The following is a 24,832-nucleotide window of genomic DNA, read 5'->3' as shown; positions in this document are numbered from 1 at the left end:
GTCAAGGTTCCTCGTGGCATTTTCAACATCAGAGCTTTTACAGAGGGCTTTAGAAATGCAGTAGCTCGGTGGAACTTGCTGAGACACGAGACAAACTGGGTATTTCGGCTGAGCACAGGCTGTAAGCTTGCTTTGAAAGTGCATATTGAATCAAGCAAGATGATGCTATTTTTATTAAAAGCCACAAAATGCTCGAAACCAATTAATGCTCCACTGCTTTACTAATGCCTCTGCTCAGAAAATTAAATGCTTTCATTTAACAAAACCAATTCTAAAGCTTTTTCTGTCAAAATTATAAGTGGGTTCAACCCCTCCTCTAAACTTCCATGAACTGTGCATTTTCAACACAATTTACCAAAACGCCAATGGCTTCCAATCCAGTCCTTCAAGTATTTGGAGGTACAAGGGAATTGTGCTTTTCTGGCAGTTCATTCCCAATTCTTAAGGCACTTTACAAGCACCAGCTACTTCTATCTGAATATAAACAAGGAGCCAAACACCTTGAATGCATTGTTGCCATGCTGTAATGTCAAATGATTAAATATTTTGACAGACTTTGGCTCAATATAATCAGCTGGCTACAAAAAGCTGAAGCAGCAATTATAGTCAGTTCAGAGGGCAGCAGCAAATCCAAGTGCAGGAGCACCGCGTGCTAAATAGAATTGCTTGTGAATAAGTGAAGGACAACCCTCTGGTTACACAGGTTTGGTTTATTCCTTGGCAGTCTAGCATATAAACTCCCCTCCTGAGGACAGCATTTCGCATCACCAAGCACAACTGAGCTGAACACGTGGAACAAACTGATTTCACTGACATGCAAACTGTGCTGAGTCCCAGTGACTCAGTGCATGGCCTTTGGGTAATAAAGAGAGAATGTCTGGAAGATGGTACTGTCACTACAAAAAATGAGGATGTCCCTTAAAGCCTTTCTAATTGCATCTACACATCATGGGTATCCCTCATGATGACTGAGATGGGGCTGGGAGTACTGTTTTAGGTGGCAGATGGTTGGATAACCAACTGGCAAAGTGCAAGTAGAAAAAAAAAAATAGGGTTTGATTGCTGCAGTCCATGGTGGTGCGTGTCCAAGGTCGTGTCTACTGACAGTTTGTGCCACTTGCTGGTCCTGTGCATGCACAGTACAGCAGCAGCTCTGCTCTAAACAGTGCCTGAGTGCACACCTCCAGCCTCGGTGCTACCAGGAGGGAAAGTGCTTAAGAAGCCTCCAAGATGATCCAGCAGAACTAAAGGCATTTTGCACTGCAGGCTGAGGATCAGACATTGGTAGGCACACACAGAATAGGGTGTTTCAGAGAAGAATCGATGTGACTTTAGAAGAGAAAACTCTTGTCTTGCAGACGTAGCTTTCTGAAGAGATCTGGTGAGTTAAAGGCAGCCAGCTGCTGTGGATTAAGAGGAAAGTTTCCCTTCTGAATAACTGGTTATAGATAGGAAATAAAAGATACAAATAACAGGGCAGTTTTCACAATGAAGGGAGATTACCAGGTATCTGTCTTGGGAACCTGTGCAGTTCAATATCCTCATAAAAGAGCTGGAAAAGGGAGACAGTCGACAGTGACGTGCTGCAATCTGCTGATGGTATAGAGTTATTCCATGTAAGCAAAAGTAGACACGACTACAAAAAGTTGCAGAGGAATCTGACAATATCAAATGTCTGGGCAATAAAATAGCTGCTGAAATTCCATGTCGATAAAAGTCAAGTGCAGACACAATGATAGGGTTTAAATTAGCCCGCAAAAGAGGTCCTGGCATCATTGCAGATGGTTCTTTGAAAACGTCTGCTCAGTGCTCAGCAGAGGTCAGAAAGGCAAGTGGAATGCAAAGAATTTCTGGGAAAGAGATGGCGAATAAAAGCGAAAATGTAAGTACACCACTGAGTAAATCCGCAGTGATCTTGAATAGAGTGCAATTCCAGTCACCCCACCTCAATGAGGCGGTAAAATAGAACCAGAAAGGATGCAGAAAAGGGCAAGAAGGCTGACCTGAGTTATGAGTGGGGAGTCTAAACAGCCTCAAACCTTGAAGCCTGCAGAAGAAATGACTGAGCAGGATTAAGGCAGAGGTGTAAAACCAAAATCTCCATGGACAGAGCGAATAAGGAATTAGTTTCTGCAGCAGAGGATGTAAAGGCATGGTCAGGAAGCAAGTTCAAAGCAAATAACAGGGAAAACAAAACAAAACAAAACAAACTTTTGGAGGTTATAGTAAATTAGAAAACTCATCAAACAAAATCTTTTACATTCCAGAAGTACAAGTTGTTTAAAAAAGTGGTAGCATTGTGGTTCCCAGTTCTGGCTCCAACATGTTCGTGCTCTAGCACCAATCCTGATGTACTGAATTGGCTGTGTCCTTTTCGTCCTTTTTGGCTGGGCAGGACTTGGGTTCTGGTTTGGTTTGGCCTCTGTCAGCTGAAGCCTGCCAGTTTTTTGGGGGGCTGGATTATAGTCAGCTAAAGGATGGCTGTGATCTTCCAATATGATCTCTTGCATGACAAAAGCCACAGAAGTCCCTTGACTGAATTAATGAATTGGATCTGTTTGAACTGCAGTGGAATATTTTTTAGGGAAAAAGATCCAATAGTATTTTAAAATTTTCCTGCACTGTGGGAAATGTCCCAGGGGTTGATTCCACGCTCTCGCATTTGTTCCTTCCCCTTTCTCCATGCAGATGCTGCAGTAGCCCTTTTGGCTGCAGCATCGTACTGGGAGCTCACATTGGATGGCTCAGGAATCGTGTGGACTAAAAAGCGAGGACTCAAAAGTCTGCTAGAACAGGATTGTTGTCAAATTATGTCTGCCTCGGTGGCAGGAAATCAATCAAGAGTGGGCTGATTTACACCTGCCAGAGCCAGCACATCATGAACTTCATCATCTTTCCCAGTGATGTTTTTATTTTTGCACTGACACAGTAAGTGCGAGGAAAATATTTTCCCATTTAAAATCAAAACATTCAAGGTAGTGTTTGGCAAAGTGTTGGAGCCTGGGGTTCCCACTGCCTCTGACAAGAGTGCTGGTATCTTTTGCTAATGACCAAAGTGCAATATAATGAGTTGTCCTGGGCTTCTGCTTTATTTAGCGTGCAGTGTTTTAATAGGATGTTAGTAATTCTGAAAGGGATAAATGATGTTTATGCCCTCTTGTGGTATGTTATTGAACAGAATGGATTTTCTAGCTGACAAAATTAGGCCAATGATGGAAAAGTCCCAGGTAAAAATCTGTAACAAATACTGTTTTGCACAGTAGAAAAATATTCATCCCTCCAGCAGCATCCTCATGACTCAGACGAGGGGGGAAGCCAATTTTGCATGCATTTACAGCAGCAAGTAAATGACTAATGCCCATGATGACAGAGTTTGTGCCATCTTTCTGCAGTGAAGATAATGTTAAAAGTGCTTTTCTTTGCCAGAAATGTTAGAAAGTAAGTGAAATACTGCTTCTAAAAGCAGTTGTGTTGACACCTCATTGTTAGTGGTTGCCAGCCTGTTGTGATACATACCTTCATATTTTTTATCTTCTTTGCTAATACATCTGACAGGTAAGTAGTCTGCTTCCCCTGGGACAAAACCTGTCCCAAAGATGAAAATGTGGGGAAATATGGCCAGATTCTGAAACTGGGCTTGTTATCCCTCTGTATTCAAATACGGGATCATACCATAAATGAGCTAAACCTGCCTTTTTTGAGTTTAAAGTCTTCACCCCTTGTCCTGTCCCTACACCCCCTAAAAAAGAGTCATCAGGTATGTAGAAGACCAATATAAAGAGGAAGGGAATAATTTCCTTTCCACATCCATGACGAATATGACCAAGAGCGTGTTTAAATGGAAATCGTGGGCTTAATCCAGGCTACCCTTTAGCCTTTCTAAATGGATGGTAACTGTGATAACTATGATAACTATGATGGTAACTATGGTAACTAGAATGGACTCTTTAAGGGACCTGGAGTATCTGAAGATCTCTGAGGGATAGCTAAATGTCTGCTGGGAGTAAGGTGGCTATTGTGAGTTGTACCATGATGAAAGAAGCTGGACTAGATGACTTACTACAGGTCCTTCCAGGTCTGGTTTTGTGCTGCTGTGTGATGGTTTCCTTTTATTGGCTTTATTTTTCAGTATGATAAGATGACACATATTTGTCTGGTAATCAGTTTATATGCTAACCCTTTGTTCTTGAAGTTGATCTTGCTGTCAAGGCTGGCTGATAGCGATGCAGCTCTACCTACATCTGGTGCTTCACAGGTGTACTTTGCAACAGCAAACACTGTTGTCTGACACCAATTAAAGTGCTTATTAGATTATCATGGACTGCAGTGAACATGAGTTATGTCCCCATTGAGATGAGGACTGGTTCCAGGATGCTGGCATTCACCACTTTCCTTAGAAAAGAAAAAATCAGTAGGTAAAATGTATGGCAAGTCATGTGAAAAAAGTTTCCTCCATCAGAAACCTTTCAGAAGTTTCAAATTCAGTTAGGGGATATCAGAAGTTAAAGTCTAATTTAAAATCCCCACCCACATTCCTTCTTTTCCTGCTAAGTGATTACTGCTACTGGTCCACGCATTGGCAAATCTTTCAGAAATAAGCCATAATTTGCCTTAAAAGTACCTTCTGGCCATGGTGGAAGTGTTCGTTTTGAAGAAGGGGTTTGCAGGAACTGTGAAAAGAGCCCAAATGTTCTTATTTCCCACTGACATCAGTGGGGCTCAAATTTCATACCAAAATTCTTCTTGGCATGAGGCAGTTTGGGCTGGAAGAGATGTTTCCAAGCTGAGGCACCTGCCAGGTGAAGTCCTCAGACCCCTGCAAGGCAGGCAGCCAGGCTCGATCAAAGTCTGCTCTGCTGCCTCTCACATCTGTTTTCCACTTCTGCTGATGGCACCACATCCTCGCCTGGTGTGGCTGATAAAGAGGAGAGAACGAATGTGTGGCCAGAGCAAATTAAACAAATGAGCCATTAAAACTGGAGGGCGCACTACCTCTTCTCGCTGACGTGTGCTTTGGTGCCTGCAATGTGTCCTAGCAAAATTACGTGCGGGCGAGGATAAAGGGCTTTCAGGGATGTGCTACAACTGTGGTCCAAGCACTGAGAGATGTCTGTGGCTGCTGCTGAGAGGAAACCTAATGTCAGGCATCAGCAGAGGAGCCAACAAACCACTAATGGCTCTCCATGTTGTTTCTTGACAGGTATTGACAGAGAGTGGTTTTGGGGCCATCACAACAGAAATCCGCGAGGCTCCGGAGTTTTATTACGCCGAAGATTACCATCAGCAGTACCTCAGCAAGAACCCTGACGGATACTGTGGCCTCGGGGGAACGGGGATTTCCTGCCCGATCGGGATCAAGAAATAGCCGCTGCTCATGACACTGCCTCCGCTTTGTTCTAGGGGGTTGTTTGGAAAAGGTCTGACAGCCCCGACAGGTCTTCCAGTACGCCCACAGCATCAGTGCATAAAAATTTGGGAACCCTGATGGGGTGGCTTTCTGTAATCTGAGCAGCTTCCAATTCACTGGCGTTAAAAGCCAAAGCGGAGTCAGAAATTGCACCTGTTGGCAAACACAGCTCATTGCTCTGTGCAGTTCCCTGGGCTTCCTTGCAATCTCGTAATCTGGAGAGGAAAGAAACTTCAAAAAGTTTGGCTTGAAATGCTGCTAAAAGATGAATTAGGGGGGTGGCTGCACCTGTTAACCACTTTGTATAGCTACTGCTTATAGACATCGTTATTTTCTTGCATTAATGAATTTGCTCATGCTGGAGCTTAGCCTTCTGGAGACATGGTTGTGCTCATTTTAACTATCACAACCCCATAGTTTGATGTCTTTGAGAATGATGAATTTATAAGATCCATAATTCTCTTACAATTCCGCTTTCACAGCAACATGTAATATCACCTATAGTGCCTATTTTCAGGAGCAATTTTAGTACCAAAAAAAAAAAGTAAAAATTGTAATGTGATATTTCTTTTTTTGACAGTTCCAAAAATGTATAAACACAAAAAGAAATCAATTTTGTTTCCTGCACTACAATAAATTATAAAGAAAGGAGAGAAAAATGTTGTCTGCAATGTGTTCTCTGCCTCTAAATATATGTCTAGGTAGATCCGGAAAACGTATCAAATATTATAAAAAGCTGCAACCTGCTAATTAAATAGGGCTTTTTTATCTGTGTTATCTGTGCAAGACAGTGCAGAGGAGTATATTGGCCACACTGCAACTCAATTATTCCTATGATTATTTATTTGTACTTCAATAACTTGCGGAGCCCACACCAAGGAGGTGGGGGGGAGGCTGTTCCTGTGTGGGGTTGTCCCTGCCCCAGTGTGTGTACAAATAGCAGGACAGCCAGAAAGAGGCAAAAATATTATTTTTATGGATGGGGATCTCAAAGGACTAAAAGGTACAGTGGAAGGACATTGCAGATGTAGGCAATATACTATATGGATGCTGGATATAATGGGATATATATATATCTTATGGGGTAACCTATGAGGAAGAACAGCTTCAGTAGGGGAGAAGAGGATGGGTTTGTCCTACCTGCCCAGCTTTTTGCTTATGATACTTCTCAGAGCAGTGGGAGATGTGGGCTGTCAGGCATTTCCCATTTCAGAGGCTGTCCTAATTGCTAAATTTGAAGCACATGTGCCATTGGTGCCTCCTCAGAGGTGCATAAGGGAGCAACTTTGGTTTTCTTTGGGGAAAACTTGCAGGAGCCTACTCTGACATGGCAGTTCAGGGCAGAGGAGTGCACAAAGTTTTTTGAGGGCCATATGATGGGGATGCAGAGACACATCCACGGCATTTCCCTTTGGCTAGGTCTCTATTGCACACCATATTGTGGTTTGATGGGTTTTCCTGCTCACTACCTCAGCTTTTAGGCTCAGAAAGACCCAAAACAGTTCCCTGAGTGCCTGCTTTAACTACCCAGCAGTCCAGATTTTCTAAAAAGTCTTCAGGCTTGTAAATACAGTGCTGCAGTCCTGCACGGTTTATCCAAAGATGGGCAACAACCCCATGCCAGAGAAATTAGCTCTCCCTCTTCCCTTTCCCCTTGGCTGGTGCTTAGTCCACTCCAGCCTTAAAAGCTAGGGAAACCTGTCCTTTTAGCAGACTTACACCTGGGGCAAGCTTGAGAGGAGCTACCACGGGCAGGATCATCATGCTAGGTTCTTTTCTGGAGCTGCCCCAAAATGTGCTCGCATCACACTTGGGATTTCCAGCCGCTAGAGTAACTGATCGCCTGTTGTTAACATTGTGCCACTGAAATGTTTTGTTGCTCACTGTCAAGGAAACCAGCATTTTTGTCCAATTTCCTAGGCAAGGGGTAAGATAAAAGCAAAGAAGAGAGGAAAATAAAGTCTGACTTTCCTCCTATGCATTTTTAACCTCTGTGTAAGTCAGCCTTCAGTGGGATAACTCCTGATTTGCTCCCATGTACAAGGCAAAACATTTCATATTCTGAATCATCATTTGCTCATAAAATATTGCTAGGTTCCCTTCTGTCTTTTCCCCTCCCTTCCCTCCTACTCCGTGCAAGTTCTTGTTTTGAAACAGACTGGAAAGTCTTTGGAGGAAGCACTGCTCTGTACTTAATATAGCTGTGCTCAGGCCTGAGCTTGGTTGAGTTCTTCTCAGTCCTGTCCCTATGGAAATAATACATCAGTTTAGAAATCAACATAGATAGGTCCACTGATGTTAAAACTGGTACAAACCAAAATATTATGCCCCCACCCAATTCATTATGGAGAAGCACTAGGGTGGAATTTTGGCCTTGATGCCTTGCAGTTGTTGCTGGAGGTACAAATAGCAGCAGAGATAAGATCAGTAAAGGTGAAATGATTCAGATTTGTGGATAAGCTTTCTAAGCTGTGTTTGGCCTTGTAAACAGTTGCCCACAGTTCTCGGGGAAGAAGTGAGTGGCAGCCTCAGCATCTTTGACACAATACTTTTGATTCGGCACTGTTTGAACCTTGTCCCACCACACAGCTGCCTCTTTCTTCTGAAGATTTAGAGAAGGTCTAAAAAAAAATCATCCAAAATTTAATAGGCTTCAGCACTTCTCAAAGATGAAAACTGATGCAGGACCAGCAGGTAAGGTCTTTGAAGAGAAAAATATGGTTTGAGAACCGAAAAGGGCTACAGCACCCAGCCTGAGAAGTCCACTATTGCACCCAGTGAAATCCAGTCCAGGATGCCCTATGCCTAGCACAGCTGAAGCAAATCCCAAGCCTCATGGGAATCACTAAGTTGTTGGCCAGGGCAGTGTGAGCTTTCCCTCATTGTCTTAGGAAGACTGGATTCTGACTGTGATGTCAGCAAAAGAGAATGAACCGTGTGAGGTCACATTCTGGTTGCTCCTGGCAGAGGAATGTGTCTGCAGAAGCATCACTGCCCTCAACATCATCCAAGAGCTTCGGTCCAAGTGTGGGATGAACATGCTGCTCCTTACCTTCTGGATTTTAACTTCTCTAATCAGCAGCATCCATGCAGGCGTTTCTTCCCCAGTTTTTATGTTCAGCAGTGAATGGAAGAGTGAACCTGTTGGTAGCTTCAGAGGTGGACAGCAGAGAGAAACTGGTACCCCTCCTGGATACACACACATCGGTAAATGAGTTTGGCCTGGGTTGATTCCTTGTGCCTTGTGGCATACATGCATGGCTTGTACTATACCTGGCACGGAACTCTTCCATTCTACTCCCTCAACAAGGATTTCATCCAACCTGCTTATGGGAAGTAGTCTACGGCCCTATTAGTCCCCAGATTGCCCAGGCATTTTTGGGGGAAGTTACAACAATGCCAGGGGCTTTGGTAGAGAACAAGTAGCATGGATGGTCCTGGACCAGTGCTTTAACCTGCATCCTGCCCTCCTCTTTTAGTAGCACAGGCAGTGGTGCAGCCATACATGAGCAACGTGTCTCATTCTGTACCCAGAGTGTGGCCTCCGACCATCTTATGAGTCCTTTCTGGAGACTGGCAAGAGGATCACAGAGGGGAGATATGCCAAGGCTGGGGAGTTCCCGTGGCAAGTGAGCATCCAGAGCAACGGGAAACATATCTGCGGGGGCACCATGATCAGCGCGCTGTGGATTTTAACTGCGGCCCATTGCTTTGCAGATGAGGTGTGAGTACTTATGTGTCTGGAGGAGGGCAACAAAGCTGGTAAAAGGGATGGAGGGCATGTCCTGTGAGGAGAGGCTGAGGTCACTTGTTTAGTCTGGAGAAAAATGTGGAGGCTAAGAGGCAACCTCACAGCTCTCTTCAGCTCCCTGAGGAGGGGAAGCACACAGGGAGGTGCTGGCCTCTGGTTCCTGGCCACTAATTACAGGATGCTGGAGAGTAACTCAAAGCTGTGCCAGGGGAGGTTCAGACTGGACATTATGAAATTTTCTTTACTGTGAGAGTGGTCAAATGCTGGAACAGGATTCCTGAAAACGTGGTTGATGCCCCATCAACCACCTTTTTTTTTTTTTGGTGTTAAAGAGGCATTTGGACAATGCTTTCATTAACATGCCTCAACTTTTGGTTAGCCCTAAAGATGTCAGGCAGGTGGACTAGATAATCTTTGAAGGTCCCTTCAACTCAGCTCAACTCAGCTCAACTCAACTCAACTCAACTCAACTCAACTCAACTCAACTCAACTCAACTCAACTCAACTCTTCTATTGTATTGTATTGTATTGTATTGTATTGTATTCTACTCTACTCTACTCTACTCCTATTCTATTATTCTATTCTATTCTGTTCTGTTCTGTTCTGTTCTGTTCTGTTCTATTCATTTTCTGCACTGCTCTGTGCTGCTCTGCGCTGCTCTCTACTCTACTCTGTTCTACTCTACTCTGTTCTACTCTACTCTACGCTACTCTACTCTACTCAGGGTAAATGAGGACAGCCCAGGCGTGATGGGGGTGATAACACTGCTCCTTAGACTGTAGGGTATATATATCCTTGGGATCAAGTGCAAAATATATGTGATGGAGCCAGAAGGAGAGCACTGAGAAGCTTTCCTCCTTTAGGAAACAAAACAAAACAAAACAAAAAAAAAAAAAAAAAAGAAAAAAAAAAGAAAAAGAATTTGCACAAATCTGCATAACCTGAAGATCCAGAAAGGGAATAAATCTGCATAACCAGGGTCCAGATGCAGAATATTTCGAAGGACAGTGTGAGCAGCCTTGTGTAATTGGCCATGATGTTATATTCTGATGGCTCCCAAGGAGTTCCTGTACATTTACACAGGTTGTGGTACCTTGTAAAAAGAGGTATATTCCATTCCAGTTTACTCTAGCTCTCAAATTACTTTTGCTTTCATATAGCAAACACCTTTACCTTATGTGTAGTCTGATATTAATCCAGCAGCTTCTAGATAAATCAACCCAGGGACAGAATCCAACCATCCATGAGTCCCCTCCAAAATACGGGAGCTCCAAGAGCCAGAGCTGCTCGGTGACAAATGACCTGTGGCATCCCAACCTGGAGCAGCTGGCCAGGGACAGCATGGCCTGGAGCAGCCAGCCCAGGGCACAGTGATTCTGAACACCCAGCCCGCTCCATCTGTTCGTTAGCACCTGGGCTATTTATAACTTGGTTGCATTCATGTTCTACCTCTGCTCCTGCTTCCCCTGAAAATGAGCTTTGCCTGGAAGTGAGGGCAGATTTCTGTGGTTTCTGTAGCTAACCTGCCTCTGCAATTTGCTGCTCTGAGGAAGGAGGCACCAACCTTTATAACACAAAGTCTTCATGTTTGCTCATGCATACTCTTTTTTGTTGTTGTTATTGTTTTTGTTTATAAGGCCACCAGATCTCACTGTTGTAGTAGGGGGAATTAACCTTGACCACCCTCTGGAAGAACATAAGCCAGACAGCTTGGTTATCCATGAAAACTTTGACAGAACAAGCATGAAACATGATATTGCCCTGATCATGCTCAGCTCGCCCGTCGAGTTCAGCAACGAGAAAATCCCCGTCTGCTTGCCCTTCATGCATGACGTTGACACATGGCAACACTGCTGGATTGCTGGATGGGGAACCACAGGCGCAGGTGAGACACCACTGGGAGATGTGATGTATCTGCTAATGGAGGCTGTTTTTTTACCCATTTAAAGTAGATGTTCTCCCCTGGCAGGGGTTACCCATACTAGTGGCTGCTCCCTACCTCCTTTGTAAACACATCCAGAACCTGGCAGCCTCTGCACATCCCTGGCTGTCCATTCAGAGCAAGAAGCTGTCACCCCCAGAGAAAAGTCTCCGATATTCTGAGCGTGTATGTTCCAGCTGAAACCTTAGAGCCCACCATTGCTCTGCAAGGACTCTGCCTTCTTGCTTGCTGTTATGAGCACCCAAAGTAAGACAATCCCCAACTGTACTGGGTGAGATATAATGGGTCTAAAGTGGTCTGGCATAAGGGAAATGGAGATTTAGGGTTGTCTTTGGCATAATGCCTCCATTAAACACATTGATTTGATGGTTCTGACCACCCCCTCCTCTTCTTTCATTTAGAAAGGCAGATTGCTATTGCTAATTGCTCTCATTCAAGCCCTAATGAAAGTAGCTCCAGCACTGACTGTGACCCAAAATGTCTATCCTGAACAAACGTCACCAAATGGCTAATGAGCTATTTCATTATTGGAAAGGGGTAATCAGGGCAGAGTGGGCAGGGTGGTGTCTTGGGGCTTTACCAGTCCTTCCTGGGAGAGGTAGTAAGTTAACGTCCCGTTTAATCCTTGCTCTTTTACCCCATAGGGTTCCTATCTCCTTTCTGAACCTCTGTATTTTCCTTCTTATGCTTCATTCACCTCACGTACCAGTAAAGCGCAGCACAACGCTGTGTTTTAGTTGTGAAAGTCTTCCATTTCACCAAGGTAACACGCTCTTAGAAACAGAAAAGCAGGGGCAATGCTGCAGAGTCGCTCTGCAACTTGGCAGGATTTCTCTTTCGTTAGTCTCTGCAAAATGCCTGGTGTGGTTCTGGGGAGGAGAGCCTCATTTTGCTGTGTGGTTAGGGTGGCATTGCCTCTGCAATCCGAACTGCACCCCGTGGGAGCTCAGTGCACCAGCCCTTCAATCTGGGGGATGTTTCAGAAGAAAAATGGGAGAAGCCGAGTTTGCTGAGGGTGACATGTGATGGTGTGATATGGGCCATACCAAAAAAGTATGACACACTGTTCCTGCGTGGGAGGAAAGATGGGTCATTTCTCATCTTTTGGAGGTGGACATCTCTCAAATGGCACCGCAGGTGGCACCAGGCTGACTCCTCTTTGATTGCAGTCAGTAAAACCCAGCTCACACAGAGCCACCTCCTTGGGGATGCCCACATTAAAGCATTTCTGTATGCGGACACTTCCATAGAAGGGCCCCACGTTAGTTAGGAAAGGAGCATGACAACTTTCCATCTTTTAGATGTTACCTTTGAGTTCCACCTTCCTGAAGGTTCTGGGATGATTTAGCTCAGTGAATTATGCAAAAAGGAGTGAAAAGCTGTGACATCCTTCAAAAGACAGTTTTATCCTTCAGACTTAGACTTATTTTGAAGACAAATGTGGGTGATGAAATGAGTAGGCTTTCCATGCAGCCATGAGTATTGCATGAATATTTTTAAATTTCTCATTGCTTGCTGGTACCCACTTTGATTTTTGTTTTTCCATCTCAAGAGAAGGAAAAAGCAATTATTTGTGTTCTTCCTTCCTTTGTGAAAGATGTGGCCAGTCCCTTGTTTGAGACATGGCCTCACAGCACCCCAGGAGAGCATGTGGAGAACTAGGTCTTCTGTTTTGGAGAAAGCTCAGTGGAATTCACACATGGGCTCACACAGGGCTGCGTGAAAAATCATTCAAGCTGGGTATCCTAGAAATGTGAATGAGAAACCCAAGCAGCTCATCTTGGAGCATCACCAAGGCCAAGAGGATAAGCCATCCCATCACATCCCAGAGTTCGCCTAAAGGAATAAGTGATTGTTTCAAATCCTATTTAGCAAGCTTCCACTCCCCAGGATTTCATTTTTGCCCATCAACACCTCCCATCTCACCACCTACCTACCCATCTCCTAGGCTGGCATTTAATCAAGAGCACAAACATATCCCAGACAGCCCCTGTAAGCCTCCTTGGCCCCCAGAGCATCTGGTTGTGCCCTGAGCCCCTCTTACCCTGAGTTCCTTTACAAATTCACCTGAGAGCAGTCCCAAGGGTCTCCAACAGTGCTTTCACCCTTACAAGCTCTTCAGGGTTTGCTAATCCTTCTCTTCTTACCTGTTGGTTAGCAGCTGAGGAGTCAGCATCCCACGTGCTGCAGAAAGCACGGATGAAGCTCATCAGCAGGGAGAAGTGCTTGGAGCACATCCCACAGCTACCAGAGAACATGCTGTGTGCTGAGCTGGAGGGAGGAGAAAGAGGCACCTGCCAGGTAAAGCAAACATGCCCCAGAACAGCCACATTGCCTATGGGGGAACAGGGACCTTCAAAGAGAGGTGAATTCACTTCAGGAAGGAACATCCACTCTTCCTGTGGATTTCTAGGGCTGCTAAAGGCTCTCTACACGAGGCAAGAAGCTCAGGGGCTGAGGACCTGTCTGTCTGGTGCATAGCAAATGCATATTGACCAAGGCAGTGTGGTGCAGGGCTCTCGGAAAGTAGTAGTGGATCTCAGGATGTGTCCCTGTGGGGACCAAAGCACCCCTGTGCAGTGGTGGTAGGAGTTAAATACTGTCTGGAGACAGGAAAATCTGACCAGGAGGGTCGAAGCAAAAGGACTGGGTGGGGAAGTGAGTCCAGGAGTGTTTAGTTTGAATGTTAGAAACCTTTCCAAGGGAGCTCTTGGTGCTGGCACAAAAGGGGAGGTTTAGGTTGGATATTAGGAAGAACTTCTTTACTGAAAGGGTTGTTAGGCATTGGAATGGGCTGCCCAAGGAAGTGGTGGAGTCACCATCCCTGGAGGTCTTTAAAAGACGCTTAGATGTAGAGCTAAGTGATATGGTTTTGTTGAGGACTGGTTAGTGTTAGGTCAGAGGTTGAAGTAGGTGATCTTGGAGGTCTCTTCCAACCTAGATGATTCTGTGATTCTGTGAAATGTCCTGTGATGGCACGGCAGGTAAGTCTGTGGGTGCCAGAACTCATCACATATCACAACGGGTTAATGATACAGGACGGTGGAGCTTTGAAGCTAAATTATAGAGCTCAATGGTGTTTGATAGCAGGGACTGCTAAGGGGAGAGAGCTGAAACAAATGTTGCTTGGAGCAAATGACCTCCAGAGGTCCCTTCTGACCTCAACCTTTCTGTCATTCTGTGAAATGCCCAGAAGTGGGATAACCTCACCCAAACTATGCCCTCAGAACACGTTCTATGTACACGATTGCTGTCCTGGTGTCAAACAAAGTCTGAAAGCCAAAAAGCACCTTTGCTTTCACAGCATCCAACCTCCAACCTCTGCTCAATGAGGACTGAGCTCTCCCTGCAGCCTCTGCCATGGTGGGAACAGGGCTGAGGTCTCTCTCCTCTACTGAGCAAGGGTCTTTTAGAAGTGTTCCTTTGCTTGCAGGGGGGCAGACAGTCAGACACCTATAGGCACAGCATCGTCCTGTCGGAGCCCTTCAATCTAACCCAGTGAGCCAGGATTCAGAGAAGTCCCTGAGCTTGAGGTGCAGTGCTTGTGGACTGCAAAGCCATCGCAAGCTGGGGCCATACCTAGGCAAGGAAGGGAAAGCTTTGCTTTGCAAAATCATTTTTTGATTAGCCAGAGAGCATCTGCCTGTGAAGCCATTCATCTAGTGACTTTCACCTCCATTAAATTCAATCAAAAAATTTAAAAAGAAAACTGCCACAGGATAACATTAACATGATTAAAGAATGCACTTCCCAGCCCAGCCTTAAGTTCTGTGGCTGAATTATGCTGGTGAAACAGCAAGAGCACTTGTACCCAGCAAAATGAATCTCTTGTATTCAGAAAGCTGATGAGGGTGCTATTTTGATCTACAATAATGTTAGCGTAGCCTGCAAAATGAAATAGAAATGTGAGCTTTCCAAGCAGGGAAAGTACACAATGATTATATGTATGATAATGCTCATAGCCCAGCAACTGCCCACTTTTAGCAGAAGTTTGACTAGGCAGAAATGTCTTGCAACCTGAAATAATGAGAACAAGGCAGAAATGTACCCTAGGCTAGAAGTAAGTCTGTTCAGGAGTGAAACAGGTGACATGACTTTTCATCAGGATTTGCTCATTTGTTCTAGGGGAAGCACTGATTTTGCTGATGGACAGTTTTCTGGGATTGAGTTTGGGTGGGTAAGCAGTCATATTTTGGCCTTGCTGGGCTGGTTCAGAAATCTGGTGGCTTGCCTGCAGTAGGCTACCAGGTAAGGAACTGGGAGACCAGGTCCCAGCCTGATGCTTGCTCTGCAACAAGCCCTCAGTAGGTGGCAAGGCACATTGTACAAAGTGCATTCTATTGAGCTACTTTTCTACATAAATACTGGATTTTTCTCTGGACAGCTCTGCAGGAAATGTTATCTTGTCACATCAGATTGAATCTGCGTGTCTGGGGCACCCAGATGGGATTAGAAGCATTACTTGTGGTTGGGGGTTAAAGGTTGTTGAATGGGCTCAGATAAATTCTGTGTGATGAGATGATAAAAGAATTGCTTTTATATTTTAGGCTCCTGGCCACTTTTCTAAGTTTAGGTTCCTGCCCATGTGGCTGGAAACAGACATAGGAGGGAGGAATATTTTTTTCTATTTCAGTCATACTGGTAAAGGAATGAGCTCTGGTGATGCTGAGTTTGCTGGTGTAGATGTGGTCACAGTAAACCTGGGAGCAATGCCTGGTTTGTCTGGACATGAACCAGATCAAAGCATTACATTAACATTTCCTAAGCATTGCTGAGAACTGGACACGTTTGTTCATGCCCAGAATCAGGCTAAGATGGGCAAGTTTCATCTAGACTGAAGGCTGTAAGTCCACATGATCCTGATCTGGATCCAAAAGATTAGCATGCTTGTCTTTGTACTGTGTGCCATTTGTGCGCTAGATTTTCCTTATTATAGCATGATGGTTTTATTTGAGTAACCAGTCATTTAAATATCTTCATAAAGGTGTCATGTGAAAGTTTTATCCTACTGATCGCTGCCTTAATATCCACATGTGGCAACAGGTCATGAATAGAAAGGCTCAGACATTTCAGTAGCTGCATACTAGTACCAGAGCTTGACTAATTTGTGGATCACTAACTGTGTTCCTATAATAACTCAAGGAGATTGAATAGCAGAGCTTCTGAGTATTTGTACTTAAAAAAAAAATCCATTCACTTAAAAAGAAAAATCTATTGTATACCAATTCCCTAGTGGTTCTTCAGACAAATATATAGATTGACTGTGAATTAACACTAACAGGATCTGTAATTGACTTATAGTTCTATTTAGTCATAAACATTAGCATTAATGGATGTTCATGGAGTACAAGTGCTAAACAACAGACAGTAGAGATGGCCTATGTGTTATTTTTTGTGTGCTACATTTCTTCCATGACCCCATGAACCACAATTGATGTCTAATTCCTTGCTTTCTTAAGCACCTTTTGTTAGGCCCTGATGCAATGGTAACTTGAACAATAATTAGAGTATAAGGGACTCACAAAGTAAATGCCTCTTCAGTGCCTTGCCTATCGAGACAAAATTCAGTAAATGGCCCAATTATATTTCAGAGAATTTCTCTGAAATATAGGACAGAGTGTGTTTTGCTGGAAGTCACAGTTCATGTACAGTTCAGGTTGGCAGCAGATGAAGGAGGGGGCCAGGCCCTGGCCTGACTTTGAGGAGAATGAATCATTGCGTGGCCACAGACAAGTGGTGGGATCCTTCCAGCTCAGCTTCACCACGCTCCCCTCACACTGGTGTAGGACTGATCTGAGTCACCAGCCAAAGGCATCTACCCCCTTCCACTGAATTATACAACAAGAGATTTTGTCCTTGGCCGAAACAATGCTAAGATGCATCTAGGGCTCTGGGTTTTATTGTATTTAGTTGAGTGAAAAAGGCAAAGAAGGACTACATTCCTTCATGTGTAGTATGTCCTGCCCACAAATACAGTCAGCAGTTTGGGAAGATTGAATATGCCAGAGGACTGCGTTGCCATCCAGAGGGACCTGGACAGGCAGGAGAGGGGGGCTGACACAAATCTGCAGCTCAACAAGGAGAAACCCAAAGTCCTGCCCCTGGGGAGGAACAGGCCCAGCACCAGGACAGGCTGGGGGCACCCAGCGGCTGTGCAGAAATGGACCTGGAGGGTGTGGGGGGCACTGAGGTGAAGGGCCCTTGTGCAAAAAAAAAGGGCTGTGTTAGGCAAAGCATTGCCTGCAGGTTGAGGGAGGGGATCCTGCCCCTCTGTTCAGTGCTGGTGAGGCTACACCTGGAGTGCTGGGACCAGTTCTGGACTCCCCAGTACAAGGGAGACATGGACATACTGGAGAGAGTCCAGTGAAGAACTGGAGGATTTCTCCTATTAGGGATGGCTGCGAGAGCTGGGGCTGCTGGGCCTGGAGCAGAGGAGGCTCCGGGGGAGCTCCCCCATGGCCGTCAGTACCCGCAGGGAGGTGCGGAGAGGCCGGAGCCGGGCTCTGCTCAGCGCTGCCCAGGGCCAGGCCCAGAGGCCCCGGGCCCAGCCTGGAGCCCCGGCGGCTCCCCCTGCCCCTCAGGCAGCACTGCTGGGGCCAGGGGTGCTGGAGCCCTGGCACAGGCTGCCCCGAGAGGGGCCGGGGGCTGCTCCTTGGGGACATGGGGCTGGACCAGATGGGCCCAGAGGTGCCTTTAACCTCAGCCATTCTGGGATTCTGTGAATGGCTGTAGCACCTCTGTAGCATCTGGGATGCTAAAAGCCCTCACCCCATGTAGCTACAGCAGTAGCTGTTTGGTGAGATTTATCTGGCCCCATGCAAATGTCTTTTCTGTAGCTATTTGCAGCTACCCAATCATCTTTCTATTAATGCAGAGAAAAAAGTGCTTTTGAACATGTGATTCATTCAGGCTGGTTTAACTATCTATTTTAAAATGAGATAAATCTCTGTATGAGTGCTCATCGCTCCCATTAACTAGAAGCAAATCCAGGGTGTCTAGCTCACAGAGACACACATGGATCTGAGGCAGGACTGTTGCCTACAAGTTTCCAGTGTCATTTTAGATGTCTTAGGATATCCCCATGGCGTCCAGCTGCCCCCTCTGAAATCATGTTCCATTGGTTGTAATGTGACTGCACTGGGAACTTGCTATTTGCACTGGAACCCCCTCAGAGGGGTGATCAGCCTGGAGCTGAACTCACCCCTCCTACCCTCCTTCTGTGCACAAGAGTGAGTGCTAAACCCATACAGAAGTGACAAAAACTCTTGCATCCTTTTACAAACTCTTGCATCCTTCTACTGGTGCTAGCGAGGCTCAAAATCTGCAAGGGAAGACTTGTGATAGATTTCTTTAAAGAAAAGGTCTGCAGATGAAAATCAGCTTCATGCAGGTAAATTATCAGAGAGTCAGGGCAAAGGCCACAAACCAGGGAAGCTTGCTCGATCCCTCCAGCTGTTTAAAATATGTAAATGGAAGAGGATAGATGATGCTGTGATTGCAGTCTGTACGTATGGAGAGTATCTGTATGAGCTCTGAGGTTATAGGACCTTCTGCCTATCAGCCAAAGGTCTCCTGGGGACTAGCATTTGGAGCTAACCAAATTTCAATTCAAAATTATGACTAAAAAAAAATAATGACTGTACAAACTTACTTTACTATTGCACCTTACCTTTACATTGAAGAGAGTGACCCACTCACGAGCCTTGTGATAGATTCTTCATCGCTGAACAATTGCTAACATGTCAGGGTGTGGTGGTTGTTTTTTTTTCTTTCTAAGATTGGTTTAAATAGGAAGGTGTCCTGGGAAGCTCCAGAACAAAGCATTAGAAAGACATTTTTGCTTTTATAGTCTGTTACATTTGCTTCTAAAGGGTGCTTTGATGTGCAGCTCATAAGAATTAGAATATTTTTCCTGTGTCCTGTGGCTTTATAGAGCTTTCATCATTTGATCATTTTATGATATGGGCAGACAAGTGAACACATGGAAGCTATGGTGGCTTATTTCTTTAATCTGTGAAAACCATTCCTTCCTATTGCAAGGACCTGAAATGTTGATGATGCCCAACATCTCTTCTGCTTTATTCCTTTGGCACCCTAGAGTTGAAGCTTTTAGTCCCTTGAACTGAAGCTGTTTGCTTTGTGGTAAGGGGGGGGGGGTCTGGCGTTATTTTGTGTGCCCGGTGAGCGAAGATCTGGGGAGCAGAACATCTCTGGATCCAGCTGAACAAAGAAACCTACTGAGTGCCTGCCCTTGGAGTGGGAGAAATGGGTGTGATGACTCAGAGCAGCCGCTTCTCATTCAATTACAGTGAGTCAACACAGCTTTAAGGGGAAGTCATGACTCACAGATAGATTCAGATTCTTTGAAGGAGTTGACAAGCATGTGGCAGAGGGTGATCTAGCTGATATAACGCGCTGAGATGCCCCAAATTCTTTTAACGAGATTTCTCACCAAAGGCTCATGCAGAAAGTGAGCTGTCATGAAGTAGAAGGGCTTCTGTTGGAAAGGGAGGCAGTACGGAGGAAGGATTTGATGGCAGAAAAGGCTCACAAGGGGAGTCTCACTGAGATCCATGCAAGGAATTGTGCTGTTTAAGGAGCACAAATGTTGAGATGACAAAGTTGGCTGGTGCCACAACACTGTTCAGGGTGGTCAAAATTAAAACTGACTGTGCAGAGGTGCAGGAGGATTTCATTATCCTGAGTGTCTGGAGGTTAAAACAGCAGATGCAGTTCAGTGTTGACAAGGGCAAAGTAATGAACGCAGGGAAAAGCAACTCCAGCTGTACACATAGAATAATGGGCTCTAAATTAGCTATTACCATGGAAGAAGATCTCAGAGTGACTGTGGATAGTCCTTCAAAAACGTCAGCACGACATTCTGTGGAGGTCAAAAAGGCAACAAGAGCATTATGAGTTATTAAGAAAGGAATAGGTAGCGAAACAAACGCATGTTATGCGAGGGCACTAATCTTGGAGGCCTACATCCCATGCTGTGTGCAATTCCTGTCCACCCCATCTGAGAAAGGAGGCAGTATTAGAAGAGACTAGTAGAGTGGGAAGGATGAGCAGGGGCACAGAAAGGCTTCTTGAGGAATAAAGAATAGCAGAGAAAGACTCTGAAGCTTGTAAAAGAGATGTCTGATGGGGATATGGCACAGATTTCTAAAGTCATGAATGCCAAGGAGTGGATAGTCAAGAGCTATCCTCTTGACACTGTTGTTCAAAACACATGAAGGAGGGAGGATCCAATGGCTGTATCAGGCAGCAGGTTTGAAACAAAGAGAAGGAAGTACTTTTTCATCCAACAGATAATTAAACTATGGAACTCACTGACCAGGATGTTGTGGGTATTTATCCTAAGGGATAAATGGATTCAAAAAGCAATTAGATAACTTCCTGGATGAAGATCTCTCTAAGGCTATTAACCACTGTGATGTAAATACAACTCTGTAAATACTTGCCCTGCTTTTCATTCTCCTTCCCAAGCACTCGCTACAGACATCTGTCAGAGACAGGAGTCTGGGCTGCATGGGGCTTTGGTCAGATGCATTATGGCCTCCTTTAGTCGTTGCCACCATGGCTACTAATGGACCCTGATGGCTTCCATCTGGGAGGTGTAGGGCCATCCTGTTCACCCATTTTCCAGCAAGGAGATGGATGAAAAGAGTAGGTGAAGGCTCTCATCTGAGACCTCAAAGGGATCCCATGAAAAAAGTCCAGGTGACTCTGTTACCTGATTCATCTATGACACGCTAAAAATGGTCTTAGTCTCTTTCCTTCAACCTTCCTCTAAAGACAGTCTATTCACAGTGAAATAACTGAAGAAATCATCTCTTTGGAAAAACCTTTGCTTCCTGCAGACAGGGCAGCTCTAATAGCAAATGTTGTTATTCACACGCTGATTCTCTCCAATTTACACAGAGCTTACCATCACAAAAATGAAACCAGCAATGACTTGCAAGGACTGTGTATCCATCTAATGAGGATCAGATGGGTTGTTCTCCCTCCCCCAGAGCTTCTCGCACCTAAAAAGATTTATGTGGCTGAACGTGTTTGTTCTGATCAATTACCATGTTGCAGACGAGAATACAAATACGAAAGGAAGATTACACTCTTGCGCCAAAGCTCACTGAAGTCAGCAGAAAGGCTCCTGATGTTCACAAAAAGTCTGGCTGTAGTTAAAAGGATGAAACTTTTGATCAGCTTTAGTGAACAAAGCGCCTTGCTAGTCTGTGACAATTTTTATACAACTCAGAATTATTTGCCAGCTAATATGTCTTTGCTCTCACTTCTCCTAATGGGAGGATTACCATGTAGTTGTGGAAGGCATGAGTTCAGCGACGATCTGATTTGATGTAGTTGCTTTTCACTCATCCTCCAGTTGACAAGAAACATGTAAGAGAAGCAAAGATGCAGTTTTCAGCTATTTCACTGTCCAGAAACTTGCTACTCGGACTGAACAGCAGGAGCAGGCATCTGGTCTGTGTGTGCTGACCAGAAGTCTTTCACCACCAGGGTGCGAGAGGCTGAAAGCTGAAAGCACCACCTAATAAGTACTTCGGTCTTCAGGGTTGTTGACCTAAGCGTTCATTAAATTAGTAGTACTGGAAACATCAAAGAGCTGAGGCGATTTTACCAGCACTCAAACTTCCTTCTTCCCACATCATCTCCTACACAAAGATGGAAAATCTTGGGCCAACAGTTTTGAGATCTCAAGGTGGATACAGGGATATTCCAAAGTGCTGTAGAACTGAGTTTATTTTCTCTGTCTTTAGCCCTATAGCAATCAGGTTCCCGATTCATATGGGCTGCTATAGTTAAGTGGGAAAGATCATGTGGAGATGATGATAGACATCCGAGGAACTCAGAAGAGGCGCCTTTTGCACCCATGAAGCAGACCATCTCAGCTCACAGGAAAAGGCATCCAAAGTAGGATTTGGGTCTCAGGGTTTGTGGATTTGCAGCTGCTGCCTGGGTTTTCACAGCATTGCCCAGCTCCCTCTCTGGGCAGGTTTTAAATCGCTTTCTGCAGCTGACGGTCCCCCAAGCCCTGCAGACAGCTCTCTCTTTCCTCGCCGACTGGGCAGAGAACAAAGCAAACACAGCTAAAGAGACAAACAGGGGAAAACATCTGATTTGAAAGGAAAACTGCATGATCTATAGCTTTGAATTCCTGGCTCTGGCTCCTGGTTCTGCCATTGCCTTGTTCAAATCACATCCCTTTTCTGCCATGCTTTTCTCATCCACAAAATGCGATAAGAATTTTCCTCAAGGATAGCCACAAGGTATTGGGAATTAATTGGTATTAATTGCCCTGGGAGAAAGGTCCATCACAAGTGTGGACAGCCTCCAAAATGGGATCAATTCTGTGATTCTGTGATTTAGTGTGCAGGGGCTCTACCAGTATTCATGTCTCCTGTATTGGGGAAAGCCACCGTGCTGCACCCCAACGTGCCATGCTGAGAGATCACCAGCCGCTGCTGCGTCACTGCTTCAAAAAAGCTCCCATTCTCCCAACTTCATTTCTTATCTTTCTGTAGGAGCCTCAAAGTGCTTTCCTTTAGCTGCCGGGATAATACGTTTGGCCTGTGCCTGCCCTGAGGGAATTAGCAGTGAAATTCCCAGTAATTTAATTGTGCGCACAACTTAGAAGATGCTCATTCATTCAAAAAGGATGGCATCACCAAGAGCACTGATAATGCGTGGGTCCAAGGTCACTGCGGGGTCACTGGTGGGATTCACACAAGTTCTTGGTCAAAACGGGGTTGGGAAATGCCTTCAGATCCTGCCTTTGAAAGGGCTCCACCACCACCATAGTGCAGCTACAGTAAAACCATTTCAGCACAAACACTGCTGGGTGCTGAAGCAACATTTGCTCTGCATTTATCTTCATTTTTCTCTCCTGTTTACGTGTTGAGCTAAAAAGAATATAGAAAAAAAAAGTGATAAGCTCATTAGGGGCCTTGAGCCACCATCCCAGGAAATGAGTAAGAATTCTGCCGTAAACTTTTGTGGGTGTCGATGAGTTGCATCACACAGACACTTCCTTACTAATTGATGTTTGGTTAGGTCAGGGTAGCTGTTGGGGAAAGGGGGTTCATATATTGATGGCAAAGATATTTCTCAAACTAGGGCACAAAGATGGAAGGACAACAATGCCCAGGAAATCTGGCTGTCTTCAGAAATATGTTTGTACTTTTTATTTGCCACACAAAGGAGTTGAGAAAAGAAAAAAAGAAAAAGAAAAGAAAAAAAGAAAAAAGCTATGGAAGGAAACTGTCTTATTTAGAGCAAGGGCAGATCAGCAATTAAGATGTACATAACTGTTGAGAGGAGTGTTGTTCCTGGCTGGGTGCACTTTGTGCTGGTTGTTCCTGGCTGGGTGCACTTTGTGCTGGTTTCTTTTCTGTTTGGGGTTGTGCTCAGCGACTGCAAACAGAGGTCACACAGGAAACTGGATGTGCTCTTGGCTTTCGAGCCAGGACATTCCTCTTCATCGGATGGCTGCAAAGTACATTTGAAAGCTTGCATGTTTTGGGTGAGTGGAAGTTGCCTTTCGAGTAGCAAGCAGATTTTTTGTGAAATTACTGCATTTGCAAGAAAAGCTTGTCAGGGTTAGTGTTCATCTCTTGTTCAGTTTCTGGATACTGGTCCCCAAGTTAACAGCAGCAGGTACCTGGCACCTACATGTATATGCACTGGTTTTACAGGGAAGCTAAGAACTGAATGAAAGGTCACAACAAATGTCTCTTTTTACTCTTGGGTCTTGTCTCCTGGTGACAAGACTCAGGTATCCATCCAGGGCCACGGGAGGATGTGGAAAAGACTGAGAAGGACAGGGCATTGCACCAAGCTGGAGACTGTGAGTGAGCTGCTCCTTTTACCTCCTCCTCTTAACATTATTCTGTAGGCATCTCAGACCTGAGCTGTGACACTTTGAGTCCCTGTTCCCCCAAGACCTCATGAACTTGGGGTGGAGTTTGATTTTCCTGATCAGCCTCGGGGATGCAGCTGCTCTGAGAGACCTGAGGTTTGATCCTGCTACAATATCCTCTTTATGCCGTAGGTGGACAGCGGGGGACCTCTGGTTTGCAGCTACTGGAACACCATGAAGTGGTTTCAGGTCGGCATCATCAGCTGGGAAGAAGATTGCACAGAAAAGCCGAGTCACGAGATCTACACTTCTGTTTACAACTACTATGGCTGGATCATGACTGAGACAGCTGTAAGGGGGAAACCTTTCTTCATTGAAGGCGTGGATAACCGTGCAAATGCCAGGGAGGTTCCTTCCAGGGCTCAGGCACAGCTGGTGTTTCTTGACTATTCTCTCCTTTTATTTGCCTCTCTAACAGCAATTAGATTACTCTAGAGAAAATTTTTCAAAACATAATAAAAGTCAGAACTACTGTCTCCTTCTTTTGCTGCTGACCCATAAAGTCATGTCTCAGGTCAGCCTGCTCCATCTCACTGATGTGGACACAGACGCCAAAATGAGCCGCCACAGTGAGACAGGGGAGTGATGGAGAGGCTGGAGACCTGAAATGAGAGAGTCAGGACCCAGAAAACAGAGTTCGTAATCCTCTGAAAAACCTTTTTTTTAATCAGACTGGTGGGTCACATCAGGCTCAGCCGTTTGCTGAGCTCAGATGCAAGGTCAAGGGTGAAGGAGCTGCTCCCCTTGGAAACCTTAAAAAAGGTCTTAGCTCACTCGGCTCCAGATTAGCTTAG

The 24,832-nt window shown here is 45.1% G+C and overlaps 2 protein-coding genes across 2 annotated transcripts in view; both read left to right on the top strand.

Annotated features, from left to right (window-relative positions):
* The window catches only part of MSRA (methionine sulfoxide reductase A), a 271,314-nt gene extending 265,284 nt beyond the window's left edge, over positions 1 to 6,030 (top strand). The window contains exon 6 of the mRNA XM_084285134.1: positions 5,201 to 6,030. Within this exon, the coding sequence (XP_084141260.1) occupies positions 5,201 to 5,365 (165 nt within the window). The 3' untranslated portion in view covers positions 5,366 to 6,030. The remainder of the gene's footprint in view (positions 1 to 5,200) is intronic.
* A 2,289-nt stretch (positions 6,031 to 8,319) lies between these two features.
* Positions 8,320 to 24,473, top strand: LOC311208080 (serine protease 55-like; the record flags this gene model as incomplete). The annotated part of the gene is made up of 5 exons (XM_084284501.1): positions 8,320 to 8,614; positions 8,942 to 9,131; positions 10,797 to 11,044; positions 13,263 to 13,402; positions 24,171 to 24,473. The coding sequence occupies 5 exons, from the start codon at positions 8,320 to 8,322 to the stop codon at positions 24,471 to 24,473; spliced, it is 1,176 nt and encodes a 391-aa protein (XP_084140627.1).
* Positions 24,474 to 24,832: the final 359 nt, after the last annotated feature.

This window comes from Netta rufina, assembly GCF_964035555.1.
Source record: "Netta rufina genome assembly, chromosome: 3".
In the NCBI taxonomy this organism is placed as follows: Eukaryota; Metazoa; Chordata; class Aves; order Anseriformes; family Anatidae; genus Netta; species Netta rufina.
The sequence above is the reverse complement of the archived record's forward strand: the minus strand, read 5'-3'. Positions and strand labels throughout refer to the sequence as shown.